This window comes from Rhea pennata, chromosome 7, assembly GCF_028389875.1.
Source record: "Rhea pennata isolate bPtePen1 chromosome 7, bPtePen1.pri, whole genome shotgun sequence".
Lineage (NCBI taxonomy): Eukaryota > Metazoa > Chordata > Aves > Rheiformes > Rheidae > Rhea > Rhea pennata.
Window position 1 is genome coordinate 23,377,705 of NC_084669.1, and position 15,822 is coordinate 23,393,526.

At 38.8% G+C, this 15,822-nt stretch overlaps 1 protein-coding gene across 2 annotated transcripts in view; it reads left to right on the forward strand.

Moving 5' to 3' along the window:
- SEC24C (SEC24 homolog C, COPII coat complex component) overlaps positions 1-14,976 on the forward strand; it is a 40,269-nt gene extending 25,293 nt beyond the window's left edge. For both annotated transcript variants that reach the window (XM_062579950.1, XM_062579951.1), the window contains 15 exons: positions 748-886; positions 2,422-2,537; positions 3,691-3,815; positions 4,085-4,276; positions 5,294-5,387; positions 6,503-6,619; positions 7,108-7,278; positions 7,649-7,745; positions 8,031-8,176; positions 8,708-8,846; positions 9,396-9,514; positions 9,906-10,085; positions 10,760-10,951; positions 11,408-11,497; positions 12,887-14,976. In XM_062579950.1, coding sequence (XP_062435934.1) covers positions 748-886; positions 2,422-2,537; positions 3,691-3,815; positions 4,085-4,276; positions 5,294-5,387; positions 6,503-6,619; positions 7,108-7,278; positions 7,649-7,745; positions 8,031-8,176; positions 8,708-8,846; positions 9,396-9,514; positions 9,906-10,085; positions 10,760-10,951; positions 11,408-11,497; positions 12,887-13,027 — 2,058 coding nt within the window. In that variant the 3' untranslated portion in view covers positions 13,028-14,976. The remainder of the gene's footprint in view (positions 1-747; positions 887-2,421; positions 2,538-3,690; positions 3,816-4,084; positions 4,277-5,293; positions 5,388-6,502; positions 6,620-7,107; positions 7,279-7,648; positions 7,746-8,030; positions 8,177-8,707; positions 8,847-9,395; positions 9,515-9,905; positions 10,086-10,759; positions 10,952-11,407; positions 11,498-12,886) is intronic.
- The last annotated feature ends 846 nt before the right edge of the window (positions 14,977-15,822 follow it).

The window sequence follows — 15,822 nt, forward strand, 5'->3', positions numbered from 1 at the left end:
AGTTGCCAAACATCTCTATTCTGTTTGGCTGGGAAAAAAAAGTATCAGTAATAGTTTAAAGATGATATAACTGCCTATCAGTTTTGAGGGTATCAATTTTGCTATACTATGGGGTCATGACAAGTAGGAATTGTGGATATATTCCATTTCATAGTGGAGTTCAAAAAAGACTTATCAGTAGAATTTTTTTAAGACAGTATGGATTTGAGTTCTTGCATATATGGAATGCAGTGACTTTTATTATTTTATCAGAAGTTGTACAAGGGGAAAATATAAGAGGTAAAGAATTGCTTTTAAAAAAAACAAACTCATGAATTGCAAATTTTGTGTTCACTCCCATTGGGATATCACACCTTTTTGTGCATGACTTCAGTCTTCTGAGTTCACTTGAAATACATTTTTGCTGTGCTCCTGAGAGCAGGTAACAGTACTCCCTACTAGAGCCTGTACTCCTCAAGCAGGCTACTATATAAGGTAGTGCAGCACCGTGCAGGAATACTTGTTTGGGTTTGTGGGATTGCCTTTTAATTTCTGCAGCCCACAGAGTTACACCTGCATTAAGAGCTTGAATTGAAAAGCATCTGTGAAACATTTGTTCAGACTTCACCTCCCTCCCTGTCCCTCAGCTGCCAAATTAAGTCCTGTGCAATGTACAAGGAGATAGTTTTTAGCTCTGCAATATGTATAGTCATTTCTTTCTTCATCATCACATGACCTTTCTTTTCTCTTTTCCTCCTGCTTCCACAGACCCTTCCTTATTTGGTAGACCATGGAGAATCTGGTCCTGTCCGGTGTAATAGGTGCAAGGCCTACATGTGCCCTTTTATGCAGTTCATTGAGGGTGGAAGGAGGTTCCAGTGTTGTTTCTGCAGCTGTGTCACTGAGGGTAAGGTGTCTGCTGGAAATTCATAGATTTGTCTTGCATACACAGAGCAATGCAAGATAAAAAAAAAAAAAAAAATACAGGTGATAGCCTGAGTATTTCATTTGGCAGCACTGATGGCTTAAGTAGCCAACTGCCTGCAAACTGTTCTCATCACCTCAGTTTATGCTGTACATAACTGAGTAGTATGCTACCCAGGTAAGTATGCTGTACTTATCTGGGTTAGAAATGGCCAGTTTGTTTTAACTCTTTGATTGTTTGGTGATTTCCAGCTTGCATGCATTCCCTATAGCCACTCACTGAGCAGTGGTACAAATGGCTATACCAGCACAACTCAGAAGGCAGGGAAACAGGAGGAATGCTGAGGGACTGCTGATGACAGAAATGCTTGTGAAACTACAGTGTAGTTGTACCCAATGTTAAAGAACAATTTCAGTTTTCAGTATGGAGAAAAAAAATCAGGTAATTACCTTGTACTGGCTGTGCATTCAGAGAGAAGAGTGATAGCTGCTTATATAATCTCAGTGATACAGTTCTGTTTCCTTTCTTTTAAACTGTTGAATCTTTTGAGTATTTGAAATAATTCTAAGATTATGAGTACTGTTACTACAGATAAAGAATCTAATTTTATTCTCTTGTGGCACTATATAGGCAGCTATACTCTAGAGTACACTTTGCTACCATAGCAGTTCTGAAGGAGGGAGACTCTGTCATGACAGTTCTTGGGACAGAAGACAAATGTTTTCTTTATTTTTGTAGCTGACTTTTGTAGGTGAAAACTTACACTTTTTAAAATGAGAATTAAAGTATTTGGATCCAGGCAAGCACTTCTGCCTGTGCACCTGAACTTTATAACTCAGTGTGGCTGATACCTTTACTGGTCTATCTGCAGTTTATTTAAAAACTCCCATTTGACCTGCTGATGGCTGGGGCCAGAACAAAAGTACTGGAAACGGGGCATGCGGTTATACATTCATGTTTTCCTCCTTAATATTCACGTTCTCCTCCTTAATAATGCCTTGCAACCCATTACAAGAAGTACCCTCTCTATTTGGCAAAAGGACTATGGCAGCCTCTGCACCTGAGATTTCTTAGTAGGCTTCTCTCTTGTCCAGCATGGGAAAGAAAAGAAAAGGCTAGCTCCTATAGCACCTGGCTGGCAAAATGAGGAACTTAATCTTTTGGTAAGCTGGAATGTAGGCAGTAAGGGTGAGACCAGTAGTTTATCTCAAATTCAAATGTAAGTCATTTGATAATACTTTTACAAGATTAAGTTATATTTTCCTTTGGACTACATCTTGAAAAGACTCCTAAGAGCATGTTGTAGTGAGATTTCCAGTGGAAGAAATTTGTTTTTGTTGGATTTAGTAATGCTCTTGAATTAGTTGATTTTTTTTGTAACGCTTGCATGATAGCACAGAGCACTAGCTAGCTTTCCTGCCATGTTGTTTGAACCAGCTGTTGTCATGTTAGCTGTCTAGAGACAGTGAAAGTATTAATAGTGGATGTGTCCATAAACTTGATGTCGTCTTTTTCAGTACCACCTCACTATTTCCAGCATTTGGATCATACTGGTAAGCGAGTGGACTTCTATGATCGACCTGAGTTATCACTGGGGTCTTACGAGTTTCTGGCAACTGTAGACTACTGCAAGGTACAGTAGTACTTGTTTATTACTGTTTGTTTTTAAATAAAAATAATCTTTTCCTAAGGTAAGACCAGGATGAATTTTTCTGGGACTGTCTTCTAGCTGGCAGATAATTCATGATATTGTCTTAATGTGCTCATTGTCTTAATGTGCTTACTTCCCAAAGTAGAGGAAGTCTTGATCCCACGTCACACAATGTTACTTTGATTCAGCTGCCTCTAGTTGTTATTGTTTAGAGAGTAAAAACAAAACAAAAATCAAAATCCTGACTACAAAATGTGCCATTTGGTGAATAAGACAAGCTTTATGCATCAAAATTGAATTTCAAGTACAACTATGCCAATTAAAAATACAGGAATAGTCTGGAAATATGTATTGTCAGAGCTGGTTCACTTCTAAATTAAAGATTTAGCTCTTAACTTCTGAGGAGTGGAAAAATAGGTACAAAATGTATGTTAATACTCATATCTTTGCTGAAATATACTCTGGGAAAATAGATGACTAATGTTGCAACTCTATCCTAGTTACCTTCTGATGCTTCAGCTTTAGTTTGAGGTAAAGGTAAAGCCATCGTCTGAATTCTAACAGTGTAAGATGCATTCTAGGACAAATATGATGTGATCTTCCTAGGTTTTTGGAAGTTTTTCAGCTTTGCTTTTATCGTGTGTGCTCCTTCCAATATGACTGCAGAGAGAAAACTGACTGAAGCAACAATTTGTTTATTTTAATGAAAGCCTGATATTTAAGGAGATTTGAAAGCTTGCGGCTTTCAGAGGAAAATCTTTTGCTTTATATTCAGAAACCACATAAAACAAGTCTGGTCAGATTCCAGAATCTTGAGGTGTGGGAAACCTCCCTGTCTACTTTCCCTGTCTGGCCTAATCATACAAATGGTTGATTCAGTTGTCACTAGCCTGCTCTTCACTGAGCAATAGCAAAATTAAACTGAGACACATAACACTCGTGCATTACATGCCTAGTGTTCCTTACATGCCTGTGTTGCCTAGGCAGGGATGGGAAAGTGATCTGAAGAACCAGTCACTGCTTGTGAGTGGAAACTATGTACGGGCTATTAAGGTTTTGCACAGGATTCATTTTGTCCATGTTACAGAGCTGTTGTGTACTGCATGCTGACATAATATAACTTTCCCTTCCACAGAATAACAAGTTTCCCAGTCCACCTGCTTTCATTTTCATGATTGATGTGTCCTATAATGCTGTGAAGAGTGGCTTAGTGAGGCTAATATGTGAAGAATTAAAGTCACTCCTAGACTACCTGCCCAGGTAGGTTTATTATGTATTGTTGTAGCCCATCAAAATGGAGGAAGCTGTCACTTTCTCCTTTAAAATGTCTAAAGCTTAAAAGTTATTTGATGACCCTGTGTCGGCCTTTTGGCCCCAAAAAGGCCAGACAGGACAGCTTTCTCAGCGCCTTTTAGGTCAAATTACATTTTTCCTTTCTTTGCTTTTTCCCTTATCCCTTATTATGTTGGAATTGTACTTCTGTGTAATGAGTTCACTGTCCACTTGGATGTGAAGTATGTCTCTTACAGGGAGGGCAACATGGAAGAATCAGCCATTCGAGTAGGATTTGTCACTTACAACAAAGTGTTACACTTCTATAATGTGAAGAGCTCACTGGCACAGCCGCAAATGATGGTCGTCTCAGATGTGGCAGATATGTTTGTGCCACTCCTTGATGGTTTTCTAGTGAACGTGAATGAGTCCAGGACAGTTATTGCCAGGTAACAGGAAATGAATTAAGATGTATACAATAAAGTTATTGTTTGATAGATTCAAATGCTGTACTTAAAATGTAACATGCTTAGCTGCTTAAATGTCATGTTACATGTCTAGAAGTCATTCCATATATTTTAACTTCCTATGCTGTTTTGAGATGGTATGGACAAAGGAAGGTGTGATCGTTTATGGGTAAGGGTATTTGTCTGGCAGCCCAGCTTGGCAGAAGGGTTAATAAAATAGGATTTAGTGAAGAAGAGCCTTTCTAGAAAAAGAACAACATCTAGAATGTTGTATAACAAAAGTTGTAAGAATGCTGAATAATTGACTTGAAGGCAGCTACCTAAATAAGTGTACACTGAGAAAACAATGGTGTCTAGTTTTAGTTGTACGAAAAACTTGATTGAATGGGAGAAAGAAGACAAAACGTGGAAGGAAAGAGAAGAAATCTGTAAGATTTGGACAAACTATTTACAGGATACTTGAACTGGAACTAAACCACAATATGTAGCTAACTAGGTTTTGGGAACTAGACTAGGCAAAACATGTTTTTAAAGAATATTTCTTGCCTATTTTGTAATCCAGTAATAAGCACAAATACAAAATTGTGGATTAAACACATTAGTCTGAATAGTAAACAGGGTGTTTGGCAAACAGAAGCAAAGTGTTACTTGTCTTCCCTAAGAGTTTACTTCCCAGTACATTGGAATATATTAAAAGAACAAGAATACAGAATAGCTAGTAGAATAACCATCAGTTTGAGGCTATACATTAGCCCTGAAGAAATCGATATGGATGAGGAAGTCAATGAAGAATGACAACGCATCAGTTTAGATAAGTTTAGATAGATAAGCAGTAAGATACCATATACTGTAGAAATTATGGAAATCCACAGAATGAGTAGACATATTAAAGGCTTCTGTTTAAGCCACCTCAGTCTCATAGGTCACTGGCTGCAACTCTGGATTTAGCAGTTGGAGTTGAATCTCATTGACTTCTTTTTTTTTCTTGTTCTTTGCCAGTTTGCTGGACCAGATCCCAGAAATGTTTGCAGACACAAGAGAAACGGAAACTGTTTTTGCACCTGTGATTCAAGCAGGGTTGGAGGCACTAAAGGTTTGTAAATGCTTTGTCATGGCAATTGCTTTTCATAAGTCTCCTTGCAGTAGATGCACTGCATGTAGGGAATGCTTGGTCCATTCTTCAGGTGCATGTACCTCTGATTCTCTATAGTTAGCTATTTGTTCTCTGCCCAACTGCTTAATCATTTTCACTCAAAGTGTAAGATGTGACTTAATCTCAGTGACCTGGCTGTACTTGGTTTTGTTCAGTTTACAGAACCTACAGGAAATAGACTCTCTGGCATTAAACACAGATGGTGAAGTCTGTCATGTTCTGTTGAGAGAGTTGTGTAACATGGTGTTTTCCTAAGCTTGTGTTTGAGCTCTGATATAATCTTAAAAGGAGAAGATGCCATATATTGAAGCTGCCCAAGTTTCCCACACCAGTGTGCTAACCAAGTAAATCTTTCTGAAGGATCTTCCGTTCCAGTACTTCTTCCAGAGCACTGCATGTGTGATCCAACTCAAACTTGTGTGCAGTGATTGACTTCATTGTCCATATGATTCCACCAAGATCTGATTGTATTGCTTTATCTAACAGACCCTCTTAATCCCAGTTCTTGTGACAGGTGTCCTCTCTGTTCAATTGCATCAAGAAATAGTAGTAATTGGTTGTACTGTATGTGTCAGAGAAAATAACCTACTAATCGTTGACTAGTGTTTACATAAGTTGTTGATTTAATTATCTGTTGAAGCTCAGGTCCCCAAATTCTTTGCTGTTTATGACAGTTCTTTCCCACAAACTCAATAGTCCTTGAGAAGAAGGTAATCCTTAGCTCATTTGTGCAAAACCTTTTGTAGCTGAGTCCTGCTTCAGAAAATTGACTGTCCTGTGTCTGCTTGGAGCCAGGCCCTTTCTCTTTGCCATGCAACTAGCAAAGGTCCAGTAGAACTGAAACTTGTTTCTCCATAACTGACCAGTAAGTTGTGCTTCAGGTGCTGGGTCCCACTAACATAACAAAGTGTCTAGTTGAGCTTACATGTCAGAGATAAAGTGCCTTTCTGACATAAAGAAATGAAGTGATGAAAATGCAGATGCTGTGGAATTCTAATTTCCTTACAATTTTTCAAATGTTTCTTACCTGAGCAATTTCACTCCCTCTCCTGCAGGCAGCAGAGTGTGCTGGCAAGCTCTTCATTTTCCACACCTCTCTACCCATTGCAGAGGCCCCAGGGAAGCTGAAAAACAGAGATGATAAGAAACTAATCAACACAGACAAGGAGAAGGTAGTAGCGATTTGCATGGTGCTTAGGGTACTGGTCTATATTATACTCCTTATGGATAAAAGATTTCTGAAATAACTTCAAAATAACGAGAAAGGTAGTATATAATGTAACCATTGTGGCTAGTAGTAATCTTTTCATATTGTATGTTTATCTTCTGCTCTCAAGCAAAGCTGAGTAGACCTGACACTGTAAGGACAATTTTTATATGAGAGCTAGGAGAAGTGTAGAGCTAAAATCTTATATGGGAGAAATCTATACAACTTTGCTAAAGTGAATTTGCAGAACTTGCTTATAATTGAAGCAAAAGGCATTTTAGTTTTCAGGATATTATGCAGTTCTTCAAAGGCAAGATCAGGAAGAATTTCAATGACTACTTACCTTGAAGGGAGACTCAAAGTATAAAAGTGTCTTGACTATGATTGTTACTTGGGTTTCTATCCTTTTTCCTACCACCAACTTTTGATCTGATCTCTGACTTCCTTTCTTAGACTTTGTTTCAATCCCAGACAAGCTTCTACAACAACTTGGCTAAGGACTGTGTGGCCCAGGGCTGCTGTGTGGATCTGTTCCTGTTTCCAAACCAGTATTTGGATGTGGCGACACTAGGGGTAGTAACTTACCAGACAGGCGGCTCCATTTATAAGTATGCTTATTTCCAGGTAAGAGCTTCAAGGAGTCAGGCTGCTGTTTGATCTGAGTAAGAGTTACTGTTTAGCTACCAGCTCTTCTATACAGTATGAACCATAGTGAGCAAGTCCATTTTCAGAACTAAGGTGGTACTTGAATTTCTAGATTGTCATTAAAATGATTGTTAGCTTTGTCTTATTACAAAATGTCTATAAACAAAAAGAATGCTATGCAGTTAACTTTTTGTATGATACTGAATTAGTATGACACTGAGCCCTATGTAACAGCTGATTTTAGAGTAAGACTGCAGGAGATGATACCTGTTTTTTTAAATTGCTTGATAGCCTATAGAACAGCTCTGACTTATGAAGTGTGAAACTTGAATTATTGCTTGTGTTCTAGCTGGAAACAGACCAGGATAGGTTCCTGAATGACTTGAGAAGAGATGTCCAGAAAGAAGTGGGATTTGATGCTGTGATGAGAGTACGTACCAGCACAGGTGGGTCTTAGCATGACTTGAGTCTTAATAAACTGACCACTTCAAGTGTAGGATATGGGACATAACAGATATTTTCATAATTTAGAACATCCTGAGGCAAGGCTATGCAAAAAGCTGTCTTAAAGCTTTGAAATTCTAAGGATCTTTGTCAAGACTAAACAAAGATCCCTGCTGGGAATTCATCAAGATAATTAATTGTTCATGACGGTAGGATTTTCAGGGCTTCCAAGGCTGTCTTCTGGGTGCTTCTATTGAATAGTAGGGCTCTTGTTTTTTCTCTTGTAGGTATTCGAGCAACTGACTTTTTTGGAGCTTTCTATATGAGCAACACAACTGATGTGGAGATGGCAGGTTTGGACTGTGATAAAACCATCACAGTGGAATTCAAGCATGATGACAAACTGAGTGAAGACAGTGGTGCACTCCTTCAGGTGAGAGGTTGGGGGAGGAGTTCTGCAGAAGCAAGAAGAGTTAACAATTCAGAATTGTCAACAAAAATGTGTCACTGTGAACCAAATCTTAACTGGGAAGAGTACTAGTTGCAAAAGAGTATGATGTTGCCCTGAAGCTGAATTGTTAAACACACCCTTAAGGAGCTGGAGGGTATTTTTGGTTTTTGTTTTGGGGTTTGTTTTTTTTTTTTTTTTACTCCCCCTCTCCTGCCATTTAACATGGCCCTAACCTTTCAGAAACACATTCTCAGGCTGACCTAGACTGCTTCAAACCACAGTCAGTCTTGTGTAGACCAGTTCCAATATTATGAACCACTAACGCTGCTGCTTGTTATTTTGCATTGACTCTAGTTCTTAAAATATGCTGCTAGCTTATTGTGTAAAAATCTTTTAAAAATTATCTTATTTGCTTAGACATCCCTACTTTTAATGAAATTAATTCAAGTCTAGGCTTTCTTATTTTATTAAAGCCTCATCTTTCTATATATTGGCATTTTTTGTCTCCTATAGTGTGCTCTGTTGTATACAAGTTGTGCAGGACAGCGACGACTCCGCATTCACAACCTCTCCTTAAACTGTTGCACACAGCTGGCTGACCTCTATCGAAACTGTGAGACAGACACACTCATCAACTATTTGGCTAAATTTGGTAAGGTTAAGTATGGTGAAGAGAGTCCTAGCCTTTTACTGCTGTTCAAATGCCTATTGTAATTGAAAGACAATTGTTTAGTGTCTTTGCATCAAATTCCAGGTGGCAGTCCCGATAATTTAGTTCTTTCAAAGTTACGATGGTAATACTGTTACTTAGAAAAAGAGCTACAGATAAGGGTTATTTCTTAACTTTTTCATCTATCATTAAAGAAATGTGGCCAGGCTTTTAAAGGAGTTTTGCTAGTAGCCTGTGCTTTCAAGTACAACTAATTGTACTTTAAAATATATGAGTTGAAGATAGAGGTGAAGAGTAGGTAGTAAAACAAGCTTATTTTGATCTTCAGTAGAAATGTATGTTTCCTACAGCAATTTGGAGGAGAAAATCTTTTGTAAACAATAGTCATTTAGAGATTTCATTTGTGAAAGTGTTGTGGGTTTTGTTTTGTGTGGTTGTGGGGTTTTTTTTTTTTTGTTTTTCTTTGAGGGAGGATTTATGATTTGAGCAGTGTTGCATAAATACTGACTTGATAACTGTCCATCTCTGCAGCATATCGTGGAGTTTTGAATAGTCCAGTGAAGACTGTACGAGATGCGCTAATTAACCAGTGTGCCCAGATCCTGGCCTGCTATCGAAAGAACTGTGCTAGTCCCTCCTCTGCTGGCCAGGTAAACTCACCTTTGATTTGAATTGCAGGCTCAGATGGTAAGAGGAAGGAAGAAGCTCTCATCAATCTCATCTAACCTATTCAATATAGGTGAATTGCGTTGCTCGGCAGAAATCTGCAAAGAGAGGATTCAGGGAAGTAGAGAGCCTGCAAGTAAAACCATAGTTGAAAATAACTTCCTGGGCATCTGTATGGAGCCCAGAAATTATTACCTCTTCTGGGGAAACTTTTTACATTATTTCTACAAGTCCATGATATAATTAGAGTATCGGAGTTCACTCCTCACATCTGTATTACACTTTTGTCGTGCAAGCCTTGTTCTGTTAAGCATAGACAGTGTTGCCTTATATAGCAAGACAGATGACCAGCTTTTGTCTGCTTGTGATTTGTAGTTGATCCTCCCTGAATGCATGAAGCTACTTCCTGTGTACTTGAACTGTGTGTTGAAAAGTGATGTCCTTCAGCCTGGTCCAGAGGTCACGACAGATGACCGTGCCTACATTCGTCAGCTAGTTACGTCCATGGACGTGGCGGAAACAAATGTTTTCTTTTATCCTAGGCTTTTGCCCCTGGTGAGTAATTCAGGATACGTTCACCACTTGAGACTTGCTGTTGTACTGCCTTGCCCTAAGGACTGGTATTTATATCTTATCAAGGGAAAGCTATTTGAGAAGGATTTGGGACCTGCCATCTGTCTGGATGCTTCATTTAATTTCACTTAAAGAGATAGATGTATTACTGCATCTTAGGAATTTGCTGGGGGATTTTCTCTGACCTATGCCATGTGACCAGTGGCAAAGACGAATTTTTTGATTCTTTGGTAGTCTTAAGCTTCTTGTAATTTTATGTGGTAATTTAAATCATTACAGGGAAATTCCGCATACTATTCTGACTTTTCAGTATCAAAGCTACTACAGTAAACTGCTAATTACATTCCTGTTCCAGGAGCCAATATTGGAACTACAGAATACTTTCACGACAGCCATACGTTTTCCTTTGCTAACAATCTCTAATCTTTTTTAATGTTGTGTTTAAATACAAAAAGCAAGCTAAGGATGATATTTCAGTCACAGCTAATGCAACATCAGATAGCTTCTACAGTTTACAAAGAAATATGCAAGCAGCTGGCTGAGTCCTAGAGATCAACAATCTGTTGGAGTCCTAGAGGCAGAAGTTTTTCTTGCTTCCTTAGATGTTCTTGCTTTATGATCTTGATTTTTGTTTTTTTAATTTCACTCTGAAACAGACCAAAGTAGATGTTGACAGTGACTCCTTGCCAGCAGCAATCCGGAACTCAGAAGAGCGCCTCTCCAAGGGTGACATATATCTGCTGGAGAACGGGCTGAACATCTTTGTGTGGGTGGGAGTGAATGTGCAGCAAGCTCTGATCCAGAATCTCTTCGGAGTGTCATCCTTCAGCCAGATTAGCAACGCCTTGGTGAGCTGGATGGCAGTGAGGGAGACAATGTTTGTGATAGTCACCCAATACTAAAACTAGCAATGAGAAACTAAGTTCAGAAGTTAGTTTTAAAACTTTCGTCCTACTTACAGTGGAGAAGCATAAATACAGGAATAAATTTTCTGACTAACTGTGCAACATTCTGAAGTGCAAAAATCCCTATCTGGGCATGGTGGGCACACTTTTGCCTAGCATATTCGATGAGACATGTTTCACTGACAGTAAAGGAGAACATCTGATGTTTAAATAGATTTAACAATTGGTGTGTAATTCTGATCTGTTTTGTAAACTGTTCTAATTAGCTGAGGTCATTGTAAAGATTACTAGTGAGACAGATGTATTTTTTTTTAACCTGTGTAACACAACAAAACTGAGGGGTTTTTGTTGCTGTAATTCTTCGTGAGAGTAATGGGAGTTGGATATGTTGCATTCCAGAGTACCCTGCCTGTCTTGGAAAACCCTTTTTCAAAGAAAGTACGATCTATTATTGACATGCTTCAAGTGCAGAGGTCCCGCTACATGAAGGTAAAAATGTGGTCATACTCATATAAACTGTAATGTTGAACTTACTCTCCCTGACCTCCTCATTGTGATTCAAACATACAAATTTTTAAGGATCTGAAATAACTTCTGTTACTAGTCTTGGAGTTCTGTGCTTACCCTAGCACATTCGTCTTTCCAGAGTGTGTTTTTTGTAGTGCTCAGCTTAGTACTCTTGTTGCTGTGCATAAGTGTTGCTTTTTTCCATTGACAGAAGGGATTTATAGATGGCCACTATAGACTGGATGTTTTGCTTAGCACCTGTACCAGCTCCCAATCAAGTATGACTAGGACCTGTCGCCCCAGTGTTGTGAGACTTGCAGAGTTGATATGTAGCTCCAGTGCTAGTAATTCCCAGGAAAGTTTTTGGGCTGCATCTGGTAGGCGTGGAATAAGCGAAGCAATGATTTCTCTGAAGCTGTGCAGTTGGAGAAGGGATAAGAATTACACATCAGTGGAAAAAAGAGAATCATTTCTACCATCAGTTTGGTTGCAAAGGCAGCTAGGTCACTGTCAGCTGTTTGAGCAGTCTTTTCTTTAAAGATAAAAAACTTGAAGGGAGGGTACCATAAAGAATTATTTTGGCTAATCAGGCTTTCCTGTTCGTCAGTGTTCCTCACCCCCTTAGTGCTAAGATTGTTTAGGGACTTTATGAACTAACCTTACCTCAGAAAGCTTTAAAAAAAAAAACTTTTTGAAAACAAAATGCAAATTTCTTAAACCAAATTGAAATTGCAGTAGGCAATGTTAAGACTGTCTTGGGCACTAGCACTCTGGACTTCTTTTTGGTGACATAGCTAAGAGTGAGCTGTTGGTGCAAAGATGCTCTGAAGATCTGTAGTAGGCTGGTTTGATGCAGAATATCTCTACGGTATTAGAAAGCAGTATAATGGATGCTGTGAAGTTAGCTGATTAGGATCTTAATGTTCAGAAAGACCGTTTTTAACAATCAGTACTTTTTGAATTTTAGTCACAAAATAATTAATGTAAATTTCCTTTATTATATCTCCGTCATACTGCCTGTTTTTTTCTAGATCTAAGGCTTCACAAAAGTAAAACAGATGTTCATTTTTGCCCTTTCAGAAGGGGAAACAGAAGATCTAATGTTAAATCTGCAACTTGAAGTCAGGCACAAAGTATCAGAATCCTGGTCTCCAAGACTGAGTTATGTTTATCTGTTTACTGTTGACTGAGAGTGCAATAACTCTGCTCTCCTCCATAACAGAATTTTTCAGACCTATTATAATATGCACAAACTTTGGATATGATATTTTTCTTGTAAATAATTACAGAAGTGAAAGTACATAAACTATATGCTATAGTCTGTTTTTCCAAGAAAATAAATTTTGCTAACTATTCACTTTTTTTTTGTAGTTAATAATTGTGAAGCAAGAAGATAAACTGGAGATGCTGTTCAAACACTTTCTAGTGGAGGACAAGAGCCTGAGTGGGGGTGCTTCGTATGTGGACTTCCTGTGTCACATGCACAAGGAGATTCGGCAGCTACTGAGCTAGAGGCGGGAGTGGTGCTGGAACTCAGCAGTGACATTTCGGTCTCCGCTAACCACCTGATCAGAGGGCCTAGAGCCCTCAAAAAGGACAACATAGATATCTGTACAATTCCATAATTTTTAATACACATTGCATAAGCAGAAATCCTTTCAACCTCTCCCAGCCCTGTTTGAGAGATGAAAATTTTTCCTGGTGAGGGCTGGAAAAAAGGCCTTTGATACCAGGTCTTTTACTGTATCTAAACTGTTTCCTGTGCTTGGCAGGAGTTCACCCCCCTCCCGTGCTCGCTAATCCTGTCCTAATGAATGTAGGGTTTTTTTCTTCAGTTCACTGTATATGATTCAACATTGGGTGAAAAAGTGATAACTCTTCAAAACTTCTGGTAGTTGCTGTGTGTTTGTATGGGCGCGTGTGCATGCTCCAAGTGTGAAGAGGACACAGGTGGGGAGGACAAGAAGCAAGTCAGGTGATGGGAGCTGGAGCAGCCAAACAATTTCTCTCGTTCTCTTTTTAAGCAGGAAACATGATGTTGCAGAGCACAAGTACATCATGTGGCCCTCTGGACCAGAAATCCTTAAAAAAGAAAATGAACAGTACGCCAGGAGGTAGCAGGGAAAAATCCCCTTCCACTGTCTTGTCTGTATTAAGAGTTACTGTGCAGATCTGTACTGGAGTAATTGCTCAGTGAGCAACAATCGGCAGCTTTGGAATAGCATAGGGATACAGTCGGTGCTGCCTGTCGCTGTGAGCGGTGACTCCTTTCCTTCTCGCTGCACAGCTCTGTGACGTTGTCCTACTTAGTCCATGTTCCGCGGCCTCTCTTTTTCTGCAGAGCTTACCTATCTATCCAAACGGTGGTGGGAACAAAAGCCTCTTAAGGATAAGCGGAAAATACTTTTAACAAGGCAATGTGGGGCTATGTGGGAACTGGATGATAAGGAACTGTCCACTTTCAAACATGCTGTTGTAAATCATAGCAAGCAAGCAAGAACTGAGCTTTACCGTTGCAAATTTGAGGCTGCTTTGTACCCTGGAATACAAGGAAGGGTAAACAAACTAAAATTTAGACTGCACTGTAATAGGTACTGGAAGTACCTGGTTTCAGTTGTTGGAAAGAATCTAGGACATGGAAGAGTTTCATCACTGGATGTTTTATATCCTCCCCCATTAAACCTACTGATCAGCCTGCACAAAACCTTTTTATAAGCCTGTTTGTTAAACTAAAATACCTCAGACAGATTAATCCATCCACTTTGGTTGGCCACTCCGCTTCTCCATTTGGTAAGGGTAGATGAGAAGACTCTTGTACAGAGCGAGTGAGTGTAAATCAAATTCAGAATTCTAAGGGCTTGCTTATTCACTTTTGAAAGGAGGTTTATATTTTAGCTTGAACACTTAACAAGTGTTCTTGCAATATCTGAGAGTTTGAACTGGAGATAGCACTAAAAGTGGGAGGAAGAATGTGGATGGATTAGAGAACATATTATCTGGGCTTGACATTTCAGAGGAAGGTCTTTGTTAAGTTCAGAAGAACATCTGGCTGTGGTTTTAGTCCCATATCTTGTAGCGTGTATATAAATACATTTTTCTTCTAATGCTGCTAGTTTGTCTTCCCTCCCATCACTACATAGAAAGGGGATTATGAAAACTAATGGAGAAACTCTTTCAAGATGTAGTTGACAGAACCTTCTGTGTTTTTGTATGAATGTGGCTGACTTTTTACTCCATAGACTGACTGCCTCCAACCAAAAAATCTAGAGGATTTTTAAGCAGAGAAACAACAGCTTCCCAGGAATATAAAGCTCAGCAACCACAGACTTCCACAATACTAATTTCTAGTATTAATGTTGGGGGGGTGGAAATGAGATCATAAATGAACCTTGCATTTTCTTCATTTGTTTATTCCAATGCATCTTTTAATTTGTAAAGAAATAAAAATATATTAAGATGTATTTTATGTCATTGTTAGTAAATAAACACTGCTTATTTTTCCAAACACTGTATTTTGCGGGAGGGAGGAAGTGGGAAGGTCTGGAGCCTAGCTGAGTGATCCTTTACAATCCAGTCTTATACTAAGTTCATTTTTTTTTTCTTACTTACAGGGGAAGGTGGTAAAAAATACAAGAAATGTCAACATACAAAAGGTGCTGTTTAGTCTCAGTGTCACTTTGCTTACCTAAACATTTTTAACTTTCTGTCCCAACTGAACTTTTATTTTTGCAAAGAACTTCCCCTTTCCTCTAACACAGCTTGGGTCAGTTTGACTGCTTTTTTGGTCTGCTTTGAAAAGTATTGTAGTTATCTCAAGGTAATGTTAAGCTTAAGTTAGACTTGCAGTTTTAATTTTTTGGAGAAACAGAATACTATTTCAGAGTTAAGATGGCAGGGAAAGTTTTTTGTTTTGTTTCTCCTCTCTGTTTTTTGCTAATAGCAGGATTAAAGTTCAGAATGAACATGGCTGTTAGCGGTGTAACTTGGCCAGACTAGGTTAAAATAATGTGTGTTGCACTTAAATCCCATTATTTACTGTAGCCTGGAAGACTGCTATTGTACAATTTACTGATAACCTTTACAATGGTTTGTATGAAGGCAGAGGACAATCATTGCTAAATATCCAATAATATTTAGTTTGCTGTGGAATATTTTGGGGATTAGTCTCTTCAGAATGTTCCTACATTGTCCAGAATCCACTACTGAGCTGGTATGTTGCAAAAATGACGGGCCTTGTGCATCTTGTTTGGTAATCTTGTGGAGTAAATTGTGCTTGCAGGAATGTTTGTGGTAGTGCCCCTTTCCAT